At 43.3% G+C, this 27,516-nt stretch overlaps 4 protein-coding genes across 14 annotated transcripts; 2 read left to right on the forward strand and 2 right to left on the reverse strand.

The window, feature by feature from the left end:
• Positions 1-5,388: 5,388 nt before the first annotated feature.
• Positions 5,389-17,488, reverse strand: jmjd6 (jumonji domain containing 6, arginine demethylase and lysine hydroxylase). The gene is made up of 6 exons (XM_084146625.1): positions 17,052-17,488; positions 15,497-15,885; positions 15,094-15,380; positions 7,776-7,911; positions 7,256-7,397; positions 5,389-6,676 (listed from the first exon to the last, which is right to left on the reverse strand). The coding sequence occupies exons 1-6, from the start codon at positions 17,178-17,180 to the stop codon at positions 6,545-6,547; spliced, it is 1,215 nt and encodes a 404-aa protein (XP_084002751.1). The 5' UTR covers positions 17,181-17,488; the 3' UTR covers positions 5,389-6,544.
• On the forward strand, positions 17,052-19,016 carry mettl23 (methyltransferase 23, arginine). 4 transcript variants are annotated; one of them, XM_084146637.1, is made up of 5 exons: positions 17,052-17,128; positions 18,119-18,223; positions 18,347-18,584; positions 18,664-18,748; positions 18,832-19,016. In XM_084146637.1, exons 2-5 carry the CDS (start codon positions 18,140-18,142, stop codon positions 18,989-18,991), a joined length of 567 nt encoding a protein of 188 aa, XP_084002763.1. In that variant the 5' UTR covers positions 17,052-17,128; positions 18,119-18,139; the 3' UTR covers positions 18,992-19,016. The 4 variants fall into 4 exon arrangements, with proteins under 4 accessions (XP_084002763.1, XP_084002764.1, XP_084002762.1 ...); XM_084146638.1 differs by lacking the exon at positions 17,052-17,128 and adding an exon at positions 17,256-17,334; XM_084146636.1 differs by lacking the exon at positions 17,052-17,128 and adding an exon at positions 17,688-17,887.
• A 173-nt stretch (positions 19,017-19,189) lies between these two features.
• LOC311105378 (serine/arginine-rich splicing factor 2-like) lies at positions 19,190-22,454 on the reverse strand. 8 transcript variants are annotated; one of them, XR_014610248.1, is made up of 5 exons: positions 21,852-22,451; positions 21,186-21,486; positions 20,524-20,690; positions 19,977-20,040; positions 19,190-19,539 (listed from the first exon to the last, which is right to left on the reverse strand). XR_014610248.1 is itself a non-coding variant. In XM_084147517.1 (3 exons), exons 1-2 carry the CDS (start codon positions 22,208-22,210, stop codon positions 21,201-21,203), a joined length of 645 nt encoding a protein of 214 aa, XP_084003643.1. In that variant the 5' UTR covers positions 22,211-22,454; the 3' UTR covers positions 19,190-20,040; positions 21,186-21,200. The 8 variants fall into 8 exon arrangements, 2 of the variants coding, with proteins under 2 accessions (XP_084003643.1, XP_084003642.1); XR_014610251.1 differs by having other exon boundaries at positions 21,822-22,451; XR_014610247.1 differs by lacking the exon at positions 20,524-20,690.
• Positions 22,455-22,777: 323 nt separating this feature from the next.
• LOC311148546 (UNC93-like protein MFSD11) lies at positions 22,778-27,429 on the forward strand. Its single transcript, XM_084185529.1, has 14 exons — positions 22,778-22,926; positions 23,113-23,287; positions 23,401-23,456; positions 23,900-24,007; positions 24,166-24,245; positions 24,341-24,437; positions 24,608-24,666; positions 24,871-25,012; positions 25,335-25,375; positions 25,479-25,544; positions 25,739-25,864; positions 26,033-26,207; positions 26,530-26,665; positions 26,855-27,429. Exons 2-14 carry the CDS (start codon positions 23,192-23,194, stop codon positions 27,014-27,016), a joined length of 1,344 nt encoding a protein of 447 aa, XP_084041655.1. The 5' UTR covers positions 22,778-22,926; positions 23,113-23,191; the 3' UTR covers positions 27,017-27,429.
• Positions 27,430-27,516: the final 87 nt, after the last annotated feature.

Genomic DNA, 27,516 nt, shown 5'->3' on the forward strand with positions numbered 1-27,516 from the left:
AACGCACTGAAGTCGGAGAGTTCCGAGTTTCCAGTTCTTTGAACATAGCAATTTTCATATGATTTGATTAGCTGGGTCATTCCTACATTGCAGTGCCTTCTTTTTCTGTCCCCAGGAAATATAACTTTTTATTTAGTGTAAAATGTGGATTCCAAAAGGCTTTAAATATAAGGTCAGGTGTCATTTACCTTAAAAACACAAAAATATGGATATTGAAAGGGAATGTTATGCATTTTGAACACTTTGTTTCAGTGGAGGTAAGCGTTTTTGCCATGACACCTGGTGTTATTCATCAAGTTCCACGAAAAATACAGTCTAAGCCATAACATATTTAAAATCTTTCTTCATTATTTTATAGTCCTAGTTAAATTCTCTCTCATCAATAAAAAATTGTTCATGATTATTGCATTTATAATTTTTTTATTTAAGATTTTCTGTGTGTCCCTGATATTACCTTCCACCCTGTTAGTTTGTTGTAATTCTCCATTTAACAAAGCAACCCCTTCCTACAATGACACCACATTCAGGAAGTGTCATCATGTCTTTGGTGGGAAAACAATGGTGCAAAGCTAAATAAATATAAACATATATTTTTCCACATTTCATGTTGTTAGTCTGTATGTCCCACTCATACATGTCCACCCTGTTAGGCTAAATTATAGAGAAAAGTAACATTTCTAAATGTAAAAATATGTTTGATAGAGAAGTTAAAATCCTGTTCAAGTGGTCACCATTATGCTAGCTCAATCTTGCTCACTCGCAGAGCTATGGTTAATTTAGGCTCCAAATTTCCACCCTTTTAGGATTATGCACCTAACAGGTTGGAAAATGCACCCAAAATAAATTAAGTGCCTGAGCTTGACCAATATGTTTTTCTAAAAGTTAAACATTTCCTTTTTCTGATAGAATACGTTTATTTTATTTTTATTCCAAAAGTTATGAGGTCCAAAAGGCACCACATGTAGGAATGACCCAGCTGATAGGTAAAATACCTAACCAGGTGTTGTAAGATCTGGCATGCGTCGTCAGCAACGCCTGGGCAGAGGTACGCGCCATTCCTAAAGAACTGCCAAGCTTGAGGAGTCTGCCTACTTTAAAGTGCCTTCAGAAAGTATTCATACCCTTTGACTTATTCCACATTTTGTTGTGTTACAGCCTCAATTCAACAGCTGTGAGTCTTTCTGGGTAAGTCTCTAAGAGCTTTCTTTTTTCTTGCTTTCTTTTTTAAGATCAGCTTAAAATAAATTACTTTCTGTTTCTTATCTCATTTATGAGATACAAACAAGTTGTTTTGCATCATATCTTATTGCTTTTTTGTTGTTTGTTTTAGTTTCAATACAGTATAATAATTAATACAATTCATAACTTGACAATATTTTTGAAATACATATTACATAATGGACGGCACACATTTGAAACATAAGAGCTTTCCACACCTGGATTGTGCAACATTTTTGCCCATTATTCTTTTCAAAAGTATTCAAGCTCTGTCAAATTGGTTGTTGATCATTGCTAGACAACCATTTTCAGGTCTTGCCATAGATTTTCAAGTAGATTTAAGTCAAAACTGTAACTCCGCCACTCAGGAACATTCACTGTCTTCTTTATAAGCAACTCCAGTGTATATTTGGCCTTATGTTTTAGGTTATTGTCCTGCTGAAAGGTGAATTCATCTCCCAGTGTCTGGTGGAAAGCAGATTGAGACAGGTTTTCCTCTAGGATCTTTACTACTTATAGCCCATAAAAACACATTGAATAACACATTCATAAATGTCAAAAAAATAAATAATAAGCAATAAGGTTTTTAACTGTCTGTCCTATATCTAAGAGACATAAGAAAGCTCAGGAAATATTTGTGTTTTTTTGGACACATATTTAACCCTTTATTTTTGTTGGCACAAAACTACCTCCATACTTCCATTCATTTGTATGGGTTACCTTTAGATGAGTCCCGTGACACTTGTGGGCAATGTTCCCTCTAAGCTGCGTGTGTGCAGGGGCGCGCAGCTCCCCCGAGACTGCCCCTCCGCGCAGAGAAACATGAGAGTTAACACTATCAACGTTTCCCTTTACTGTTAGAATTGTGATCGAATCAACACAATATTAACCACTTTCAATGCAACATACTGAAACAAAACGAACTATGCAAGAGATTTTGTTGTAGGAAGAATGCATCGTAGTAGGATTCTATTGCATTGACAGGCACGACTCAGGCACATACTCTACAAAGACCAGTGTGCCATAATCAATCAGAGGCAAAGTAGGCCTATATGCAAATCAACCATTGCCATATATGGATCTGTGCCATTCACTTTGAACTGGACTGTGTTTACAGCATGAGCAGTCATGAGTAGATGTGCTTGTTTTGAGATCAAAGCGAGAGCTACATGTAGCCACGTCTGCACATTTGTTCATATCCTTTGATAGTGAGTTATTAGCCCAGTTATAGATCATTTGTAGTAAGAAATGGGGGAGTGATTGCTTCCTACAAGAGCACAAAACGTGTGCATTTCTAGACATCTTTGAAAAGTGAGTCAAGTAAATAGCTTTTTTTTTGTCTTAAAGGGGCAGTGTTGTATTTTCAGACAGTCTTGAATAAACTAAGTAGCCAATAGGCAGAGGGTAGCATAATTTGTCTGATTCCCCGGTATGGGAATAATTTTATTTTGTAAAGTGGTTCCTTGCATCAAACAACACAACAACATTTTCAGTCACCTCCTTGTCTGAAGGACAAGTGGAGAAACAGATTAATGTCAAGCCCTGCATGTTTTTTTCCTCCAAAAGTCTAATGGAATGTAGGCCTACAATGAACACCACACATTGGCTGCTACTGTAGGCTGAACGATAGAACAGCTATTTCCATGTTAAAATGTTATGGGATGCATTTTCTCCATTGTTTCTGATGGTAGGCCACTCTGGTAGGCCTACATTATGATCAAATAGCCACAGTAGCTTACTTGACCACTGTTAAAACTGAAACTTAAAGCGGGTACAGAACGCCAGAAGTTGCACAGAACTTTCACAATGTTCAAGTTTGCACTCAGCAGACCTGACATTTTCTCAGTACCGAAAACAATTAGAGGGAACATTGGTTGTAGGCCAAACCGTTCAGATGCTACAGACGTTTTCTGGTCTGATGAACTGCGCTGTAGCTCTGACACTTTCAACCGCAGATGCAGGGCCACATAGGCAGATGCGGTGGATTGAGACGCAGCCTATGCAAAAAAACATATCTCTAGCTAAACCTGACGGAATTTGATGGGGATTTCTGTATTATGTAATTTAGATTGAAGCACCGGTGCGGCAATAGACTCTAGGGGGTTTAAAGTCACCATTGGCCTCATGGCGAAATCCCTGAGCGGTTTCCTTCCTCTCCTTCCTCTCAATTAGGAAGGACACCTGTACAGTATATTTGTATTGACTGGGTGTATTAATACACAATCCAAAGTGTAATTACTAACTAACCCTTGGTTAGGCCAAGGGTTTTGGATAGTTAGCTGAACAATTTATTGATTTAGTTGAAAACCTATGAACAATCTGTAAGGGGATTCTGATGAAACTATGGATATGTAGAATGAAACATACCAACACGTTACTGCATAAAAAAAGTATTTATTAACTCATCAACATTAATTTATTAACTTTGATCTGGTTAACGTCAAGGTATGTCTAACGTCAAGGTATGTCTGGGTGTACATCTAAATCTCTTAAAATGGCTTCCTCTCATCATTCTCCTTCATCTGCCCTGATCTGGACAGACAGGATAAGTGAAAGCAATATGGCAGAACCCTAATAGAGGGCTTCCTTTTTCCAGTCCTGTAGATTTAGATCAGTGCGGCTGAAGGGAGGAGGTCAACCAAAGGAAGCCACATTAGACCACTGAGATGTACCCATGTAGGCTCCTGGTTTTCACACCATTCCCCCATCGGATCCAAGGCACTACGTGACCGACCCCAGGGACCGTAATAGTGCTAAATGCTTGACATGAGGTGAGCACCTAATGGGTTAAAAACAGCACAAACACCAGACGCATTGACCACAAGTAGCAACACAACCTCTCATCTGCAGGCCAATGACAGTATCAATTGGTGCATATAGGCACTTTTGTCTAAAGACAGTGGAAAACACCTACTGCACAGACATACAGCAATTCACATATTTCAAAGTACTTTCAATCATTTTAGATGACAACGCCACAGTTTTAAAGCACAAAAAAACACAGAACTCCACAGAACAAAGTTATACAAGCAGAATCTGCATTCAACCCATTAACTTCTATTTGCTGAATAACAGTAATGTATTAATTAGCTAGTTGCTTTTGTTTGAATTTACACTAACGAAATACAAAGCAGTTGAATCATTGTAGAGCAGCTTAAGCCACATAATCTAGAAGCCACATGGATAGAACCATGAATTTAGTCTGTCCAAAATATCGACCTATCCCCTCACATAAAATGTATTTGCAATGTTTCAAACCCCCTTAGTTGCACTACACAGAGAAATAAGATCAAGATGTGCAACTACAAGGCCTACAATATGTTTACACTTTTCCCTGTGCCAGCCCTCATTTCTACCTTCGACACAACCGTTTCTTCTGGACTGTAAACCACACACACTGGTGCCAAGCTAGTGTGAGAGCTCTGGCATTGGTGCCCCCTTCTGTATGCGATGGAGAATTAAAAACGGTGGCTTGGAATCAGAACACAAGATCAAACACCTAGGGCTCGTTTCCCAGAAAGAGGTTAATTCTAATTCTGGACTAAAAGGCATCCGTGATAGAGACTTCTTTGAAAGTGCTTTTTAGACAAGGAATAGTCTTGATCTGGCTCTGGGAAACCAGCATCTACAACAGGGGTGTTATACTCATTTTGGCCCTTAGGGCTACATTCGGTCTTCATTTAGGTCCACTTGTATTGGTTATATTCCTCGCTGTCAAAATTGGCAAAAAATAGTTCTCTATCCATCGAATTTTCGATGCTCCCTGACTGTCTAGCTTTCGTTTCGATGACTGTTAGCAAGCTGGACAGGGTGAAGAGACTATAAAAGTATGTCCATTATCATTTCTACACAGTTTCGATTTGGTTTTAGTCATGTCAATTGAGATCGTTCTTCTCCGGAAAGATTCATGAAAGAAAAAAAAAAGGTTTGACACCCCTGATCTACAGTATAGCTGTGTAATGTCAAATAAATTGAATCGTTTTATTTCATTAATCTTAAAATGTTGATTAATATAGCAGCAAATGGCACACTTTTACACGAGAGGCACCACTATTAAATAACTCCAATTGTTTTCATAAAAATGTGAAAGTGTGTGCCAAATATGTGAGTAACCCATACGTAATTAAATTCACAGAAACATTACAGTAAAAACCAATCATAACCAGCCAATATTGCAAAAAAGGGTGTTTCTTTTTGGTGGAATTTTATTGTTGTTCATAGCCCAACATTCATTTGTGGCACCTGAGAGTGATTAATCTTACCCAAACTGTAGCTAAGGGAGTGTAGTACAGGCAATTTCACCTAAAAGGTCAAGCTTTTGAATGTCAAGCTGAACCGGCTAAATCTAAGTCAGGGGGGAACCCTTGGCCTTTATAGTTGTTGCTGGATGACTTGGGCTAAGTCTTGAAAAAGCTGTTTCACTAGACATGTGCATTAGTCTGCACTACAGATGCCAAGAGCAGCTAAATAAAAATGATATGAAAGAGAAATGTCACTATGCAATCTTTTCATTGCTTTCTAGCTCTGTTAAATGGTCTTGACTGGATTTGGGACTGTTGATTTGCTAACTATTTAATTTAATTAACTGTAACTGAATTAACTGTTTTGATTGCAGCACATACGCATACGAGTTCAACTGTTACTAGCAAAAGAAGCCCAGAGGATGAAAGCAGAAATATTATCAAATTAACCAAGAAAAAATATAATCAGTGGCTTCAAAGCAGCATCGTTCCTCTACCCTTACCCTTTCATACAGTATCGACTTACAGAACTCTCACAGTACACTTTAATATCTAAATATGGTCAAATCTGCCATGATAAAACTCAACTGGCATCCCATGTACTGCAAAGTAAAGTAAATCCAAAACACACCTATTCATCCATCCATCATCTCACTGTGAATAGAAAACATTTCCCAACTGAGCAACATAAGACCATGGCACTGTAGAGACAGGCCAGCCTGATAGGCTCCCTGCCTCAGCCCCAGTACCTGGTGTACAACAGGACAACAGCCCACCCCTCCCTCTCACTGAAATACTGCTCTTCCCACCCCCTACAAGCAACAGCAATATAGATTGACGTTTGACTAGAAGCTGAGCGGTGGCAGATAGATCTCCAGCAGGTCCACGCCTCAGGGGGAATCTCCTTTATCACAGCCTAGGGTTAGGCTGGGTCTCTGAGGCAGCCCTCTTATCTATCCAACAGACAGAGGGCCATCATAATCTCCTTTGGAGACACACAAATGAAAACAAACAAAATGGCCGCTCGGCGTGTGAGAGTCCCCCTGGGTGTGGCCTTATGGAGAAGCAGGGGCGGAGCGAGGGGGTCACCGGGAGGAGCTGCGCTCTTTGCTGACACAGTCGTCCTTGGTGCTGCTGTCTCCGTTGGACATCATGCCGCACGTCCTCCTCTTCTTCCGCCGGTGAGACATGGCGTCCCCCTCCGAGCCCGACTCAGCCTGCAGGGAGAGAGGGGCAAACCAGAAAGGCCTTGGTTACATCTCTCCATATAACATACTACACATCTATTTCATTCCATTTACATAATAGGAGGACTAGGTGTCACTGTCCCTCATACACATTGTTTACTCACAAACACCTGTTACCAATTTACATGCTATATACAGACAATCATCTGATGGCAGTAGTGTTCTTGTTCAGTGGAACACCTAAGTCAGCAGAACAGAATATTCTATCCAGGGGAAGGCAGGGCCTACCAACCACTACACAAGAGTAACCCCCAACCTACACCCAACAGCCCAACCCAACCTGATATGCATGTATATGTAACTGGAGGGACATGCTGTCCACCAAGCAGGCCTCTGCTCAAAAGACCGGGAGATATTCAACACCAGTTCCGCCAGCTCCAGAAACCCAAGACTGACCCGTGGCCATCTGCCCGCATGTGAACAGGTGACTGCTGCTATCCATCTTATAGTTCTACCTTACACCCAGCTCAGGGGTCCCTAGAGTAGAGGGCTACTGTATATTCATGTGTGAATACCACACTGTGTGTGTTTCGAGGAAATAGGATGTACCTCTGAGTCTGAATCAGAGGAGCTGGAGGAAGAGGAGGAGGAGGAAGAGTCACTGGAGCTGTCCGAGGCGATGCCAGTCGATTCCTGGAGGTCCACTTTGTCTGCTAGGGCAGCCATGTCTGGCCTCTCCTGCTTCAGGATACTGAGAGAGATTTTATGTATGAAAATAAACACCCTCCTAGTGGAAGTTAGTGGATCTGGGGTTAGGCTGGGGGGGGTCTAAATCAGTCCCTGAAAAACGAGTTTGGGGGCACTAGACGTTCACACCCCCTCCTCTGTAATTATCTCGGCCGTCTATGGGCCAAACGAACCCCCCCCCCTCCAAAATTCTAAAGATGCCAGGTGACAGTTCACCTCTGCTAAATCATAATTGGTCCAAATAAACAGTGACGCAAAACCCAGTGTACAGAATTGTTCCTCATATTCCACAGCCTCCCGACAGACAAAATATTTTAATGTTTCTTCTTTGACGAAATACTTATGTTCCTATAGCTGTGGGGGTTCTGTTCGGAGTGCTTACCGATACCACTTTCTGGATAGTTTGGGCCGGCCCCGCACAGTTTTATGCCACACGATGGGGAAGTTGGTGGTGCTGGCAAAGTTCTGAGTGATAGCGATGGTGGTGTCCATGTTGAGAACCACATGCCACCAGCCTCCTAGAGAACAAGCAACAGAGATACCCAGGATTAGGTTTAGGATCACCAAACCACAGAAAAGAAAACACAGAATGGCCAAGTACAAAAGTACACCATCTGACCTTCTCACATTGCAGAAAACATACTCTGTCCGAGGACATTTTGATGCAAATCTTGGTTATTCGTTTACAAGACCTTTATGGTATAAATTGCGCAACTAATGTTTCCGACACCTTGTAGAATCCACGCTCCGAAGAATTCAGGCTTTTCTGGAATCAAAGGGGGGTCCGACGCAGTACTAGATGGGTGTACTTAATAAACTGGCCAGTGAGTGTGTGTCATACACACATATACAGTGGGGGAAAAAAGTATTTAGTCAGCCACCAATTGTGCAAGTTCTCCCACTTAAAAAGATGAGAGAGGCCTGTAATTTTCATCATAGGTACACGTCAACTATGACAGACAAAATGAGAAAATAAATTCCAGAAAATCACATTGTAGGATTTTTAATGAATTTATTTGCAAATTATGGTGGAAAGTAAGTATTTGGTCAATAACAAAAGTTTCTCAATACGTTGTTATATACCCTTTGTTGGCAATGACACAGGTCAAACGTTTTCTGTAAATCTTCACAAGGTTTTCACACACTGTTGCTGGTATTTTGGCCCATTCCTCCATGCAGATCTCCTCTAGAGCAGTGATGTTTTGGGGCTGTCGCTGGGCAACACAGACTTTCAACTCCCTCCAAAGATTTTCTATGGGGTTGAGATCTGGAGACTGGCTAGGCCACTCCAGGACCTTGAAATGCTTCTTACGAAGCCACTCCTTCGTTGCCCGGGCGGTGTGTTTGGGATCATTGTCATGCTGAAAGACCCAGCCACGTTTCATCTTCAATGCCCTTGCTGATGGAAGGAGGTTTTCACTCAAAATCTCACGATACATGGCCCCATTCATTCTTTCCTTTACACGGATCAGTCGTCCTGGTCCCTTTGCAGAAAAACAGCCCCAAAGAATGATGTTTCCACCCCCATGCTTCACAGTAGGTATGGTGTTCTTTGGATGCAACTCAGCATTCTTTGTCCTCCAAACACGACGAGTTGGGTTTTTACCAAAAAGTTCTATTTTGGTTTCATCTGACCATATGACATTCTCCCAATCCTCTTCTGGATCATCTAAATGCACTCTAGCAAACTTCAGACGGGCCTGGACATGTACTGGCTTAAGCAGGGGGACACGTCTGGCACTGCAGGATTTGAGTCCCTGGCGGCGTAGTGTGTTACTGATGGTAGGCTTTGTTACTTTGGTCCCAGCTCTCTGCAGGTCATTCACTAGGTCCCCCCGTGTGGTTCTGGGATTTTTGCTCACCGTTCTTGTGATCATTTTGACCCCACGGGGTGAGATCTTGCGTGGAGCCCCAGATCGAGGGAGATTATCAGTGGTCTTGTATGTCTTCCATTTCCTAATAATTGCTCCCACAGTTGATTTCTTCAAACCAAGCTGCTTACCTATTGCAGATTCAGTCTTCCCAGCCTGGTGCAGGTCTACAATTTTGTTTCTGGTGTCCTTTGACAGCTCTTTGGTCTTGGCCATAGTGGAGTTTGGAGTTTGACTGTTTGAGGTTGTGGACAGGTGTCTTTTATACTGATAACAAGTTCAAACAGGTGCCATTAATACAGGTTACAAGTGGAGGACAGAGGAGCCTCTTAAAGAAGAAGTTACAGGTCTGTGAGAGCCAGAAATCTTGCTTGTTTGTAGGTGACCAAATACTTATTTTCCACCATAATTTGCAAATAAATTCATTAAAAATCCTACAATGTGATTTTCTGGATTTTTTCCCCTCAATTCGTCTGTCATAGTTGACGTGTACCTATGATGAAAATTACAGGCCTCTCATCTTTTTAAGTGGGAGAACTTGCACAATTGGTGGCTGACTAAATACTTTTTCCCCCCCACTGTATATACACATACATACACACACACACACACACACACACACAATACCAGTCAAATGTTTGGACACACCTACTCATTCAAGGGTTTTCCTTTATTTTTACTATTTTCTACATTGTAGAATAATAGTGAAGACATCAAAGCTATGAAATAACACATATGGAATCATGTAGTAACCAAAAAAGTGTTAAACAAATCAAAATATATTTTATATTTGAGATTCTTCAAAGTAGCCACCCTTTGCCTTGATGACAGCTTTGCACACTGTTGACATTCTCTCAACCACCTGGGATGCATTTCAATTAACAGGTGTGCCTTCTTAAAAGTTAATTTGTGGAATTTCTTTCCTTCTTAAAGCGTTTGAGCCAATCAGTTGTGTTGTGACAAGGTAGGAGTGGTATACAGAAGATAGCCCTATTTGGTATTATGGCAAGAACAGCTCAAATAAGCAAAGAGAAACGACAGTCCATCATTACTTTAAGACATGAAGGTCAGTCAATCTGGAAAATGTCAAGAACTTTGAACGTTTTTTAAAGTGCAGTCGCAAAAACCATCAAGCGCCATGATGAAACTGGCTCTCATGAGGACCGCCACAGGAAAGGAAGACCCAGAGTTCCCTCAACTGCAGAGGATAAGTTCATTAGAGTTACCAGCCTCAGAAATTGCAGCCCAAATAAATGCTTCACAGAGTTCAAGTAACAGACACATCTCAACACCAACTGTTCAGAGGAGACTGTGTGAATCAGGCCATCATGGTCGAATTGCTGCAAAGAAACCACTACTAAAGGACACCAATAAGAAGTAGAGACTTTCTTGGGCCAAGAAACACGAGCAATGGACATTAGACTGGTGGAAATCTGTCCTTTGGTCTGATGAGTCCAAATGTGAGATTTTTGGTTCCAACCGCTGTGTCTTTGTGAGATGCAGAGTAGGTGAACGGATGATCTCCGCATGTGTGGTTCCCACCATGAAGCATGGAGGAGGTGTGTGATGGTGTGGGGGTGCTTTGCTGGTGACATTGTCTGTGATTTATTTAGAATTCAAGGCACACTTAACCAGCATGGCTACCACAGCATTCTGCAGCGATACGCCATCCCATCTGGTTTGCGCTTAGTGGGACTATCATTTGTTTTTCAACAGGACAATGACCCAACACACCTCCAGGCTGTGTAAGGGCTACTTTACCAAGGAGGAGAGTAATGGAGTGCTGCATCAGATGACCTGGCCTCCACAATCACCCGACCTCAACCCAAATGAGATGGTTTGGGATGAGTTGGACCGCAGAGTGAAGGAAAAGCAGCCAACAAGTACTCAGCATATGTGGGAACTCCTTCAAGACTGTTGAAAAAGCATTCCAGGTGAAACTGGTTGAGAGAATGCCAAGAGTGTGCAAAGCTATCATCAAGGCAAAGGGTGGCTACTTTGAAGAAACTCAAATATAATTTATATTTTGATTTGTTTAACACTTTTTTGGTTGCTACATGATTCCATGTGTGTTATTTCATAGTTTTGATGTCTTCACTATTATTCTACAATGTAGAAAATAGTAAAAATAAAGAAAAACTCTTGAATGAGTAGGTGTGTCCAAACTTTTAACTCGTACTGTGTATGTATGTGTATATATATATATATATATAGAGAGAGAGAGAGAGAGAACAAAAATACACTGCTCAAAAAAATAAAGGGAACACTTAAACAACACAATGTAACTCCAAGTCAATCACACTTCTGTGAAATCAAACTGTCCACTTAGGAAGCAACACTGATTGACAATAAATTTCACATGCTGTTGTGCAAATGGGATAGACAACAGGTGGAAATTATAGGCAATTAGAAAGACACCCCCAATAAAGGACTGGTTTTGCAGGTGGTGACCACAGACCACTTCTCAGTTCCTATGCTTCCTGGCTGATGTTTTGGTCACTTTTGAATGCTGGCGGTGCTTTCACTCTAGTGGTAGCATGAGACGGAGTCTACAACCCACACAAGTGGCTCAGGTAGTGCAGCTCATCCAGGATGGCACATTAATGCGAGCTGTGGCAAGAAGGTTTGCTGTGTCTGTCAGCGTAGTGTCCAGAGCATGGAGGCGCTACCAGGAGACAGGCCAGTACATCAGGAGACGTGGAGGAGGCCATAGGAGGGCAACAACCCAACAGCAGGACTGCTACCTCCGCCTTTGTGCAAGGAAGAGCAGGAGGAGCACTGCCAGAGCCCTGCAAAATGGCCACAAATGTGCATGTGTCTGCTCAAACGGTCAGAAACAGACTCCATGAGGGTGGTATGAGGGCCCGACGTCCACAGGTGGGGGTTGTGCTTACAGCCCAACACCGTGCAGGACGTTTGGCATTTGCCAGACAACACCAAGATTGGCAAATTCGCCACTGGCGCCCTGTGCTATTCACAGATGAAAGCAGGTTCACACTGAGCACGTGACAGACGTGACAGAGTCTGGAGACACCGTGGAGAACGTTCTGCTGCCTGCAACATCCTCCAGCATGACAGGTTTGGCAGTGGGTCAGTCATGGTGTGGGGTGGCATTTCTTTGGGGGGCCGCACAGCCCTCCATGTGCTCGCCAGAGGTAGCCTGACTGCCATTAGGTACCAAGATGAGATCCTCAGACCCCTTGTGAGACCATATGCTGGTGCGGTTGGCCCTGGGTTCCTCCTAATGCAAGACAATGATAGACCTCATGTGGCTGGAGTGTGTCAGCAGTTCCTGCAAGAGGAAGGCATTGATGCTATGGACTGGCCCGCCCGTTCCCCAGACCTGAATCCAATTGAGCACATCATGTCTCGCTCCATCCACCAACGCCACGTTGCACCACAGACTGTCCAGGAGTTGGCGGATGCTTTAGTCCAGGTCTGGGAGGAGATCCCTCAGGAGACCATCCGCCACCTCATCAGGAGCATGCCCAGGCGTTGTAGGGAGGTCATACAGGCACCTGGAGGCCACACACACTACTGAGCCTCATTTTGACTTGTTTTAAGGACATTACATCAAAGTTGGATCAGCCTGTAGTGTGGTTTTCCACTTTAATTTTGAGGGTGACTCCAAATCCAGACCTCCATGGGTTGATACATTTGATTTCCATTGATAATTTTTGTGTGATTTTGTTGTCAGCACATTCAACTATGTAAAGAAAAAAGTATTTAATAAGATTATTTCATTCATTCAGATCTAGGATGTGTTATTTTAGTGTTCCCTTTATTTTTTTGAGCAGTGTATAAGCGCAACATGTAGTGTTGGTCCCATGTTTCATGAGCTGAAATAAAAGATCCCAGAAAGGTTCCTTAAGCACAAAAAGCTTATTTCCCTCAAATGTTGCACACACACATTTGTTTACATCCCTGTTAGTGAGCATTTCTCCTTTGCCAAGATAATCCATCCACCTGACAGGTGTGGCATATCAAGAAGCTGATTAAACCGCATGATCATTACACAGGTGCACCTTGTGCTGGGGACAATAAAAGGCCACTCTAAAATGTGCAGTTTGACTGCAGAATGTTCATTTCTCTACCAGAAGCCGCCTCCGTCATTTTAGAGAATTTGGCAGTACGTCCAACCGGCCTCACAACTGCAGACTACGTGTATGGCGTCGTGTGGGCGAGCTATTTGCTGATGTCAACATTGTGTACAGAGTGCCCCATTGTGGCGGTGGTGTTATGGTATGGGCAGGCATAAGCTATGGACAACCAACACAATTAGATTTTATCAATGGCTCTGATCAGTCCCTACACCCAAACGAGGGCATTGCAAATGAGGGCATTGCGTTCATCCACCTCTGGCCTGCTGGCTCCCCTACCTCTGCAGAAGCATAGTTCCCGCTCAGCCCAGTCAAAACTGTTCGCTGCTCTGGCACCCCAATGGTGGAACAAGCTCCCTCACGACGCCAGGACAGCGGAGTCACTCACCACCTTCCGGAGACATTTGAAACCCCACCTCTTTAAGGAATACCTGGGATAGGATAAAGTAATCCTTCTACCCCCCCCTTACCCCAACCCCCCCCCCAAAAAAAATCAACAACAAAAAAAAATACATTGTGAAGTGGTGATCCCACTGGCTATAAGGTGAATGCACCTATTTGTAAGTCGCGCTGGATAAGAGCATCTGCTAAATGACGTAAATGTAAATGCAATTAGAATACACAGAGATAACACAACGAGCTCCTGAGGCCCACTGTTGTGCCATTCATCCGCCACCATCACCTCATGTTTCAGCATGTTAATGCACGACCCCATGTCGCAAGGATCTGTACACAATTCCTGGAAGCTGAAAATGTCCCAGTTCTTCCATGGCCTGCATATTCACCAAACATGTCACCCATTGAGCATGTTTGGGATGCTCTGGATCGACGTGTACAACAGCGCGTTCCAGTTCCCGCCAATATCCAGCAACTTCGCACAGCTATTGAAGAGGAGTGGGACATTCCACAGGCCACAATCAACAGCCTGATCAACTCTATGCGAAGGAGATGTGTCGCGCTGCATGAGGCAAATGGTGGTCACACCAGATACTGACTGGTTTTCTGATCCCCACCCCTACTTTTTTTTTTTTAAGGTATCTGTGACCATCAGATGCATATCTGTATTCCCAGTCATGTGAAATCCATAGATTAGGGCCTAATCAATTTATTTAAATTGACTGATTTCCTTATATGAACTCTATCTGAGTAAAATCTTTGAAATTGTTGCATGTTGCGTTTATATTTTTGTTCAATATATACACACAGCTATAATATATGTATTCACAGCACGTAACATAGGTATATCACGTCTCACCAAAGACATTTACATTTTAGTCATTTAGCAGACGCTCTTATCCAGAGCGACAGAGCGACTTACATTATTCTTTTATTTATTTATTTTTTATTCATACTGGCCCCCCGTGGGAATCGAACCCACAACCCTGCCGTTGCAAACGCCATGCACTACCAACTGAGCTACATCCCTGCCGGCCATTCCCTCCCATACCCTGGACGACGCTGGGCCAATTGTGCGCCGCCCCATGGGTCTCCCGGTCGCGGCCGGCTACAACAGAGCCTGGAGACCTTTCATACTTACAGTCTGTTCTGCCCTACTTTTACATAATATATTTCCTAACAAACTGAGGACCCCTGTCCTTTTCAGATCTTGACAAATTATTCAAAATCGCTGAAGAAAGACAAAAACGACTTCTCTCTCTCCAGTCAAAGAGTATTCAAAGTGAAAGATAGACCAGACATGTCTATAAAATGGCAGCAGTAGCCCACTGACCAGGGACAAACACAGTCTCCCCTGGTCCCTGCAGGATCTCCAGGGGTCTGAACTCAGCGGGCCAGGTTGGCTGCTGGGTGCGTGGGTACACCACGCTGAACCAGGTGATGGCCTCATCCTGCTGGTTGCCCCCGTCCTCCCGGGTCACCTTGATCAGCTCCCGGGGCGTGTGGGTGGGGAACAAGCACCAGCGCTTGTGCCCCTGCACCAGGGCATTCCAGGCACTCGTACCCAGCGGGTCAATGTGGATGCCAGTGCCAGAGCGGGCAGGACCCATTACAAACCATCTGTGAAAAAATACATAAAAATAAAGGGACAGGTGTTACTAGAGTTAGTTAAACTACACAGAACATACAATAACATTGCAGCTATTTTAGTTAACGTTACTGAGGATCGCTCTTACCTGTAAGGAGGCCTGCGCTTCTCGCCGGCGAACTGGAAGAGGTCGTCCCTAAAGTAGACTGGCACCTGGTAGTCCTCCAGCAGCTTACGGCGCTTGGCGTGCTCGCCGTAGCTGCTGTCGAAGATGTAGAGTGGGCTGTCGTCCTGTGTGGACTCCAGGTACTCCACGTAGTACTTCATCTTCATCTTCACAGAGTAACCGTCGTTGTCCTCACCACACTTGAACTTCTGGTTGCGGTACTTACGTTTGAGGCGCTCCATGGTCCACTTCTCGCGGGCTGGCCAGGTGTCCTGACAGTTGAGCAGCACCACAGGTTTGTAGGGCCTCTCGAAACGCTGGATGAACTCCTCTGCGCTGAGACGCAGGGTGTCCACACGCTCAACATTGTCCTGTGAGACGCATACGGCAGACATGTCAGTGCCAGGAGGTAGAAGGGATTATATACGCAAATGGTATATTATATTATTATAAAAAGGTCTGTTTGTGTGAAAGAGAGAGTTGAGGGCTACATTTCATGAATGTACGCCTACTTTAATCAACACTTTCTCAATAACCATTCTACCAATACAAATTACTTTGTACTGAATTCAAGGGGAACACTAGTCATTTCTGACTTAATGCTTGCCAGTCATTGGGCCTAGTATTGGTCTCGCAGATTGAGGTTGAGTGTTTTACAAAACTGCATCGCAATAAAATATCAACTGTTGTTTAGGTAGAGAGCCAGGCTGTTTTTGAATGCAATGACACCAACTGGAACATTAAGGAGTAGACTCGGAGGAAGACAATTTGACAGTCTGATCTGGGGCAAAGGGAATACAAAAGGTGATGGGCATTTTTGTTCCCCTTTTACATGGAATAATGGGGTCCGACATTTTTTAAAGGCTAAATTCAGAAGCACACCCCCAAAAGAGAGGGAATGAAACAAAAATGCTGTTGAGATGTTGACCTATATGACATCTCTTAAAACTACCTAAGCCAGGGTTCTTCAATTCCGGTCCTGGAGGGGCTAATTCAGACCTGGGACACCAGGTGAGTGCAATTAACTACCAGGTAGAAATAAAAAACATTAGTGTTTCGGCCCTCCAGGACCGGAATTGAAGAACCCTGACCTAAGCTTTGAGTGTCATGGGTATTCTTAGCCAGCCTGAGCAGCCCTTCTTAACTCTCTTGTGATTAAAACAAAATGCCATCATCAGCTGTCTATTGGGTCTGAGCACATGGGTCAGTAGGCTGGCTACCTGTTGGTGGTGACTGGCTAATCTTCACATGTAGGCCTCAATGAAATACAAATGTAACAATATTGTCACGATTTCACAACAAAGTAACTAGACACCGTCAAACTAATAAGGTCAAGTATTAATGGAATGGGCTGTGGCACACAGAGTTTGAGTCCAGAGTGACAGATTTGACAGTTGCGCCAATGAAGACCGCTGTGCGCTGAAAGCGCAGCAGTAGCCTACGTGACCATCCGCACTGGTTTTGTAATGTGAAACGTGTTGACAGAACTAACATGGCTAACTAGCCTAGCATGGATAGCGTTCTACCGACAGTTTACCTTCACTGAGCGGTGTGACACATCGAAACTCTTGCAATAGTCATGTTTCGTCCAGTCTGAAGAGTCCTTCAGCTCAGGTCTGGCGCTCCGCTTCGCCTCTTTGATCCTCTTCTTACTTTTATGGTTCATTCCTCCAAATTTAGGGAGTTGTCTTGAGTTAGCTAGCTCGCTAGACTGGGGTGTGTAGACAAACACATTTGCTAGCTTGACTTGCTAGCTAGTGGTGAAGCTAACGTTAGTTGAGTGGCTAGCGTAGCGGCTGGTCTGGAGTTAAATTTAAACGGTAAGCAACTTCATACGAGTACTTTGTTGGTGTTACTGAAACACGACACGTTGGCCTTAAAATTAAGATGTTGTTCTAAGCATACTTTTAATAGCGAGGAAGCTGCTCGGATGAAATTAGCTAAGCAGCTAACTACAACAATGCTCTTGCAACCAAACGCGGGGGTATCTACAATTTGAAACCCGCCCACCCAGAGAGCCGTAAGAAGTTCGTTGGCCACGTACAAGAGCGGGTCATACATCCGAGAAAACCGATTGGATAAAATGTGGAATACGCCTTCCCACCAGAGTCATTAGCACATGTCATTGGCTGTATACCGTCTACGTTTTCACCGTCCATCAGCAGACAGACGCAAGCATGTCTGTTTTTTGGGAAATACGGATTTAATGACAGTAAACGTATTGTTTTAGCACTGAATTTATTTACTAACTCTCACAATTGGGATGGTAAAATGGAAAACAGAGCAACTGAGATGTCCAACATATTGCATAAGTCCTTCACGTTCGAAGAATACGAGGACCCAAAGCAATCACTGAATGTTTCCATCCCTGAGGTTTTTGCGCACTTTCTAATCTACACTTTTTCCATGTGTAACCAGTGATGTTGCTGTAAATAACAATATTGCTCGCCTACAACTGCACTGTAGTAATTGACCCTGAAGCCTGCCGAGTTCCTTGGAGAGGTGTACAGAAGTTATCCTGCCAGCCAGACTTTTCTGAATCAATGGAAGTTGTTTTGACATTCATGTGAACTGTAATCATGTCGTTTCTCCACTCTGTACTAGGTCCTTGATCCACAATATGGGATGTATGTCTGGCCTTGTGCAGTGGTATTAGCACAATATGTGTGGACACATAGGGAAGAGCTGATCCACAAAACGGTGCTAGAGGTAATTTACTGAACCAAACCTTTATTCAGTGTACTCTCCAATTAACTTATATTTACCGTCTGAATGTGTAACTTGTTTCTGAAACAAACTATTGAATCAGAATGCACTGCTGTTTGTTCACAGCTTGGGGCTGGCGTGAGTTTACCTGGTGTGGTGGCAGCAAAGTGTGGGGCACAAGTGATCTTGTCAGACAGTGCAGAACTTCCACTGTGTCTGGAGAACTGTAGGCGCACGTGTGAAGTGAATGAACTGCCCAATGTGCTTGTGGTGGGTATTACCTGGGGAGAAGTCTCCCCAGACCTTCTGCTCCTCCCTCCATTAGACATCATCTTGGGATCAGATGTTTTCTATGAGCCTGAAGGTGAGTTCAGACTGACCAGTTCATTTGGGAAATGTGAGCAGATAGTTCTGAAACTCAACTATGAATTTACAACTTTCAGATTTTGAAAATGCCCTGGTGACCATCTCCTTCCTCTTGAGGAAAAACCCTGTGGCCCAATTTTGGACAACTTACCAAGAGAGAAGGTATGCCTTTCAGGACCGTATGTGGCTGTCAGTCAATGTCAAGTAAACATTACTCAAATTGATTATTTGTCTTAATGTTTCAGTGCTGACTGGTCCATAGAGGCATTGCTGCACAAATGGAACTTGAAGTGTGTCAACATTCCACTGGAGAAATTCCACGCCAACAAAGACCAACTAGCTGGGTCAACACTTCCTGGAAGCCATGCTGTACAAATGATTATAACTGAGGACAAGGAAAGCTGAATGACAATAAAGACATAAAATGGTGTCAATGTATCCTTCAGTTACTGCCAGCAAGGCATATTCAAATTCGCCAAATAGTCATCAAGACCCAATACAAGATCAATGGTTCAAAACACAATGCATTATAAAATAGTCTAAGTTGTATAGTAGTGTTGTCAAAGTAAGTTTTAGAATGAAATTGATTACACGAAAGCCAAACATTTTAGAAGATAATTTTTATTAGCTTTCACATTGGACACTTATACTCTTGCAAGGGGGAAAAGGAATGCACAAAAGGGCAAGACAGAATGCATCTGTTCTGTTTGACAATGAAACAAACAAAAATTAGCATACCATACTTGGTGCTCCGAATTAGAGAACATTTAAACTTGTGTTGAAAGCAAGACAGGCATTCTACCGATGGTGAATTTGTAGCAGCCATTTAAGTTGGCCACCATCACAGCATTGTAGCCACAGGGGCATTCCCGGAGAACACTGGAAACAGCCAAGCACTGCAACACGCCACCTTAACAGCTAACCAGCAATACTCAACTGCTACACAACTGCGCCTAGTGCACAAAAAATACAGGAGAGAAGATTAGAGTCACAATTAAATTAAAGATAAACCTACATCGCAAAGTTCACTTGCAAGTAAATCTGTGCTTGGTTCTTTCCGTACTTATCCTAAAAGCTTTTGGAAGCCCTATCCATTTAAACTTCTGTAATGGCCTTTCACTAACCCCATATCTTCCTGAACAGTTCTCATGAAACCCAAAATAACAGTTGTAAAAGCTAGGCCAGCAAATCTTCACTATGACAGTTTTAGATACTGAAAATAGCCATGCAGTCCAACTAATTCAAATCCCAGCAGTATTGCCCACCTACCTCAAAAGCACAGTAAGTATTTATTTAAAACATTGCACACTGAAAGACAAGTCTGGGCAAACAAAAAACAAATACAAAAACAAAAAAAAAAAACACCTTCCGGTCAAGATACAATAATAACCTTTTACACCAGAAATCATTGTATGGACAGGGTCCGCAGTCTGACGTCCTCATTGGCGTCTCATCTGAAAAAGGTTTGAAAGACAAGCTGTAAGAAACAGGTGTTGGAAAACAAATCGCTACATTTTGTCTTAAACCTCTAGTAATGAAGTGGCGACGACTTGTTAACTTGACCACCCCTCCCTCCAGATAGACGTGGAGACACCTCCAGGCCATTTGCATGGCATAATCAGCTGCCAATGTAATGCCAACTTCATGTGAATAGCACATTTCCCCCATATTAGTAGGTAACTAGTCTACATTTGAAAAAAATTAGCCAAATCAAAAGCTATGCCAATACCCATTTCTGATGGTTGAAATTGTTTGGTTCAAGGAAGGAACCAACGTCAAGAGACGCCCAGGCTTCACAAAATGAGAAATCTTGTCATGAGAAACCAGAGTCAGACAAACCTTGGTTCCCTCCTGAGCACAAGTATTTGCCCCCAAAAGGCCGAGAGCATGACCTGGAGGACAATGCAAGGCTTCTGTCCATTGTCCTGCAGACGTACCTCAACACCACCCCAACACTGACTGCAACCTGCAACCGGCCTGCAACCTGCAACCGGCCTGCTCCATAGCAACCCCCACAGCAGCAGGTGCCCGGACAGCTCACACACCCAGCTCACTAACTGCTCATACTGCCTCAAACTCCTCTTTTGCAAACAGGATTCCGCAGCTTGGAGGAAAGAATTCCAGATTTTTTTTGAACATTTTATTTTGATGGTAAAAAATTATTTTCAAATACCACAGATGTACATGTCAAGAACGGACCTCTACACTGATAACGAACTGGAACATTGGGCAGGACAGAGTAAAATTGTGACAAAGGAATAGTCCCAAAAATCCATCAAATGTGAGTTTAAGGCAACGACCATATGGGACAGTTTTCCATTCTGCTTTGCCATGCCCAGTGTTACAGTAATATGCATAACCATTTTGAGGTGGAAAAAGACAGTGTTAAAGCAGCTCACATTTGGTCAAGACATCCCACAACCAACCCCCTTCTATTCAACCACAGATAACCATTGAAAAGGGAGAGATAGTGCAAATCCATCCCACACATGACCCTCCCCATGCTATTCATACACTAAATTGTAACGCTAGACTTCACCTCAAACAATTTACAAAAAGGTAGTGTTACGGTGTTCCCATCTCCTTGCCCAACACTTACCATTTTGTCACTCATCTATGGGGTTTCAGCGCCATTCGCCCCAGGTGACTTGGGCTGGCTCTTGGATCTTGACCGTGAGCCTCTTTCTGCAGGGGTGTGGCTCCTGGAACGGGACTTTGACTTAGGGGTCTTGGATTTGGATCTGGAGCGGGACCTGGATGGGGACTTGGCCTTGTCTCTCTTAGGGGAGCGGGACTTGGAGCGAGAGTAGGAACGGGACCTTGATCGGCTGTTGCGGGAACGGCTGCGGGAACGAGATCGGCTTCTGCTCCGGGATCTGCTGCGTCTCCGACGCCTGGGACTGGGGGGAAAACTAGAGTAAGTTCGGTGTGTTGAGTTATCGCCCATCTAAAACAGTGGTAAACGTAAGGCCACAGCACCCTCAAAACGCTGCTAAATTATCAGGTCAATGAACCATGCATGTAATGGTGGCTGTTTGACGCTACATAATCGATACAAGGGCCATAAGGTAGCGTTACAACATTCAAGTTCCTACACAAACATTATGCGTCATAGCTAACGTTAGCCAAGTAAACGTAAATTTCACTGTAAATAATTACTACATATCTAACAATGAAAAACGACCCAATCGAAGGAGAGCTAGAGCAACTACTTAACCATGTGCTCAGCTCTTACCTCCTACTTCGTCGGCCATCACCCCCGTACCTCCGGGGAGCACCTCCACGCCGACGGTCACCACGCTCTCCACGGTCACCACCACCTCCATGGTGAGAATCTGGGGGACGACCATAGCGGGCCATCTGGACTCTCAGCTCGCGCCCATCGAGCACCGCACCATCCATTGCGTCCATCGCATCCTCTGCGTCCCGCTTGTCATGGAATCGCACAAAGGAGAACCCTCTGCTCTCTTTCGTATAACGATCTCGGGGGATGTAAACATCTCCTACCCTACCATACTTTTCGAAGACACGGCGAAGGGTCTCAGGTGAAGTTCGGTACGTCAGATTATCCACTTTAAGAGAAGTCATGCCCTCAACATCGGGCGGGGGCCTACCATAACTCATGTTGCAGATAGCTTAGCTAGCCTAGCTAACAAACACGCAACGGTACTATCAGAAAATGAGGGTGAAAGGTCAACACCCGCGTAAAGTTTTTGATTAAAAGTATCGTACTTAAACACCCTGCTCGCTATATGTCGAGTTTTTCTTAAAAAACTGAAATATAGCTTTCCAAATTTATGACGATTTCCTTAGCACATACCATTTGTTCGCACGAGCTGTTGTCCCTTGCTCCTCCTCGTTGAATGAGGTTGATGAGGAACGCTGCTGCGTATTTATTTGGAGGGAAAAGCAACACAAATCTTCAAATTACACATTTTCAATCACAATTCAATACCCCAAAACATATGATATTATATACAAATAACTTGGATGGGACACAAATGGAAAATAATTTCAATTCAGTAATGTTTTCAAATGTTTGACCCGGAAACGAGAGTGACGTCAGACTAGCAAATAAACTCAGTTTCCCAGTGGGCTTTGGCTTATACGGCGGTGCAGTGTCAGCTGATTTATCTCACATGACGAACAGTTTCGGTCACTCACTGAGAATTATTCAAAGACCGTTTTAAACTAGACGGGGGGAAAGTATTGTAGTCTAGTACATTATTGTTGGATTCTTTCTAGGATTTGAGTCCATCTGCTAACTCCACAAGTCGTTATTGGTTTGCTAACTATGTAGCTTGCACAAACAAGGACTATACAGTGCAGCACCCGAGTCGGTAAGTTGTTTTCTTCTTAAATGGCTAAACAGACAAAAGCAAGGAAGTACTGTAGTGATTATTTGGTAGCAGATCTAGCTAGATATGTATTGTTTGGACAATAGTTCATATTCATAGCATTGTTTGTATTTCCCAACCTTTCTACAAATTTCTCAACAAGGTTGTTTTGATTCTGTTCTTTTTCAGATGAGCTGTGGGCCCCTTCAGAGGTTTTTTAACTAACCCATTTCGTCAAGTAATATTACAGTGACACCCTGCAGCAAGCATGGGTCCAGAGGGAAAGACACTCTTGAACATCATAATCCTGGGTTTTGGATTTATGTTCATGTTCACTGCTTTCCAAACATGCGGCAATATAGAGGTATGGTTGAACTGACAAATGATACATAGAAATTCAAGCCACACAACTGTAGGAAACCTACAGGGGAAATTGATATTGATGGTGTCATTTGTTTATGTCTCGTGCTTTTTCAGCAAACTGTGATCAAGAGTTTCAACAGCACTGAATTCCATGGGAGTGGATACACAAGGTAATTCATTGTGATGCTGAAATACTGTGACTTTGTCCTATGATAAACATTAGAACTGTTGGAAGATCGTAATCCTGTCTCTCTCTCAAATAGGTCTCCAAAGGTAAGTAATTGAATCTGCCCAGTTTAGACAACAAAGTTGACTTTCAGTTCTCTACAATATCCCAGTTTGCCGAGGTATTACGTAAATAACATGCATATGACTGTGCTGTTGTAGGGCCTCGTTTGTGATTTCATTGCTGCTGTTGGCCTTTATGGACATCTTAATGACACCACCCATGGCAGGCAAACACCTGGCTTTTAAAAAAAATAAAACATATCCCTAGTGACTTAGAATAAAACGCCTGCAGTTGTAGCCATGTTGCTAAATTTTTTTATGAATAGCGGTATTACATTGGTGCAATAATAATCTAATTCGTTTTTACACATGTCTTTACATGTAGCATGGCCATCATCTATGGAGTTTTCTCTGCATCCAACCTGATTGCTCCCTCAGTAGTGGCTGTTATAGGACCCCAATTGTCCATGTTCTTTAGTGGATTAGTATACAGGTGAGCACACTCTTTTGACCTTTCTTTAAATCAACCCACTGTAGCCTATACCTGTTTACAGAACTGTTTATTTACCTATTCTCTGAGTGTGCATAAAGTACTTGTTTTCATTAGCTTATTTGTGATGTTAAAGCTGTTCAATGTTTTGTTTCCATCAGTGGATACATTGCCATGTTCATCCACCCCTTCACTTGGAGCTTCTACACAGCCTCTGTAGTAGTTGGAATAGCAGCTGCAAGTAAGAAGACTATGTGCTATTCTTACTTGAGAATTAGACTCGTATCTCTATCACCACATAACCCTCTTTCTTTTCTCTTTCCATCTGTGGCCTAGTATTGTGGACAGCTCAGGGGAACCTACTCACCATCAACTCTACAGATGCCACCATTGGCAGGAACAGTGGTATTTTCTGGGCCTTGCTACAGTTCAGGTACTTCTTCTTACATTTACATCATTTAGCAGACGCTCTTATCCAGAGCGACTTACAAATTATTATCAGCATAACTGTATTGATTGCAGCACTGTTTAGCATAGCTTTTTCACCCTAGTACTAAATCCATGGTGTTGCACTGCCTAACATGTATCTATCTCATTTTGCAGCTTATTCTTTGGAAACATGTATATTTATTTTGCCTGGCATGGCCATGTTCACATATCAGGTATGTCATCAGTTTTGGTTAACTTTTTAGTATAACAATGTAAATATATTTTGAACGTATTCTACCTAGATTCATGAGTCTTTTCCCCTTTCCTTTTTATAGTATCTAGCATTCCCTAAGTTCCCTTGACACAATGAGGAAATCTCATTTTGGCCATAAGTTACTGACACATGCTGCTGGTGGTGTGTGTGTGTGTGTGTCTAGACAAGGATCGCCAGACGGTGTTCATCTCTCTCACGGTCATCAGCCTGGTGGGCAGCTTCCTGTTCTTCTTGATCCAGAAGCCAGAGCCTGAGGCCACACCCTCCGAGGCATCTGAGTCCACAGAGAGCGCCTCTATCATTGTGTGAGTGCAGTCTGCAGACAGGCTGGGCTGGAAAACATGGTCTAGGTCTAATGTTAGAGTAAACTAGCACAAGAAAGATTGTCCTTATCTACCCTTTTATTGACCAGAATCACGCATGTTGTCATGCATACATACACACATCAAATATTGATATACTAATAGATATGCCATACAAATGGTGTTTGTGCATTCTGTACCTGCCGTTGTATGTAAGGTACAGTGTATTCCTCCATAGGCCTGTGTTGAATCTGGATAATTCTGTATTTCTCTATGTTTGGATAGGCTGTACTTAAGTTTATTTATGGATTTCTCTTCCTTGCAGAGCGACTCCAGGTCTCGGTTCCCAGGCTCTGGACGCTTTGAGTGAGTCAGAGTTCATTGGTTGCAACTTACTTCAATCTGTCTTATCAGCAATATCCACAAAGGCCCAGAGCTCAGCTGACTGATATGTGCCCTCTTCTTACAGAGAAAGCGTTGCAGTTGTCTGTCACTAAAGAGATGCTACTGCTAAGTATCTCCATAGCATACACAGGTGGGCAAATTAATTCCAATTCCTTCAGGAAAAAGCTGGTTTGGGCTATTTCCATATGAGGAAACTTCTTTCAGTGGATGCTAGTATAGAATTATAGAAATATAAACGGATGCATATTCAATTAACATTGAGTATGTTTGAATGCGTAACCATAGATTCTATGTGTGTAACTCTTGCTCCGTCTCCACCTTCAGGCCTAGAGCTGACATTTTACAGCGGGGTATACGGGACATGTATAGGAGCCATGACACGATTTGGGGACGATGCGAAGAGTCTGATCGGGCTCTCTGGCATTTTCATTGGCCTGGGAGAGATCATAGGTGAGTCTGTTACCACTGTTGATTCTAAGTAGTTTTTTATCTTCAGTGATGTTTCGCATCACATGATACACGTGAGGTTAGGAAAGCAGATAAATTGGGTTGCCAGGAAGGGACTGATGATTCGAGGAAGTAAACGCCTCTGTTTTTGCTGTGCCTCTGTGTGTCCAGGAGGGGGGGTGTTTGGGATGCTGAACAAGTGCAACCGGTTTGGGAGGAACCCGGTGGTGCTGCTGGGGCTGATCACTCACTTCGTGGCCTTTTACCTGATCTTCCTGAACATCGCCAGTGATGCCCCTATTGCCCCAGAGGAGGGCACACACCTGCAGGCATACATCACCCCCAGGTACACAGCAGGGCTTACTCAGATGGCCCATTTAACAATCACCATAGATTACTATTACAACAATTCTACTGTACTTTGCATATGAATACAGTAGGTCAGGACATGAGCATTATGTTAAGTGTAGCAGTAGTGCATAATTGCATTTTAACTCTGATATCAGGTTACTGCAGATTGTGTAAGGTTCCATGTCTGTATTAACCTGGGATGTTGTCTGTTCAGTGTTGAGGTGGCGTTGCCTTATTTGCTTAACCTGTTGTGTTCTGATGTGTGTCCACAGTGTTGAGGTGGCTCTGCTGTATTTTTGACTGTATTGTGTGTTCAGTGTTGAGGTGGCTCTGCTGTGCAGCTTCCTGCTGGGCCTGGGGGACAGCTGCTTCAACACCCAGCTGCTGAGCATTGTGGGATTCATGTTCCGGGAGGACAGCGCTCCTGCCTTCGCTGTTTTCAAGTTTGTCCAGGTACATTGATATCTGTTAGGCCTACACACACGGTATGGTTTGCTATCTATGGTGGTGATGTATTACTCGGAATGATTTGAAGAAATATAACATTGAGTTATTTGCATGATATATCCCTCGATTCCCCATACTTTCTATCCACTGTTGTTGTATTACAGTGGTGTAACTTGGTGCTCTTGTCCTCCACAGTCCATCGCAGCAGCCCTGGCCTTCTTCTACAGTAACTATCTCCTGCTGCACTGGCAGCTGCTCATCATGGTTGTGGTGGGCTTCCTGGGCACGCTATCCTTCTTCGTGGCTGAGTGGATGGTGGTCTCCAGCAGACGGGACACTGACTATGACAGCATATGACAACCTATGGGAGGAGGGGGCCACGGTGAGAGGAACTATTCACACCTGGATAGGTCATCCGGGGAAGAGTCAGTGTAACACCTTTCTATCAACCCAGCTATCCTTTGGAATCCTTCAACTGATATTTTGACTGGCCCACCTCAGCCCCAATAAGCAGAGACTGTTTTAGCATAGTCATTCACAGCTCTATTGATTTTTGCCTTTCAAGTGTAAGAGACAATTTAATACTGTATGTTTTACTCTGCTTGGAGTAAATCAGTTGTGCACAGAGGAGCCTTTATTTTCACGTTCAATGTCATTCACTGTGCTTGTGTCTTTATGTAGATGTTCAGCTGGTTGGTTTCAATGTGCAGTAGTCATTGACATTTTATATAACTAAGGTTTAGCTAGAGACTGCTATTCCTACCAAAGGTTCCAGTCTCAACATGTATCTTACTATTGTACTTAAATTTGATAGAAGAAAACGTAGTACAGTCGAGTCTTGATAAGCGCACATCAGA

Source organism: Coregonus lavaretus, assembly GCF_964263955.1.
Source record: "Coregonus lavaretus genome assembly, chromosome: 2".
Taxonomy (NCBI): Eukaryota; Metazoa; Chordata; class Actinopteri; order Salmoniformes; family Salmonidae; genus Coregonus; species Coregonus lavaretus.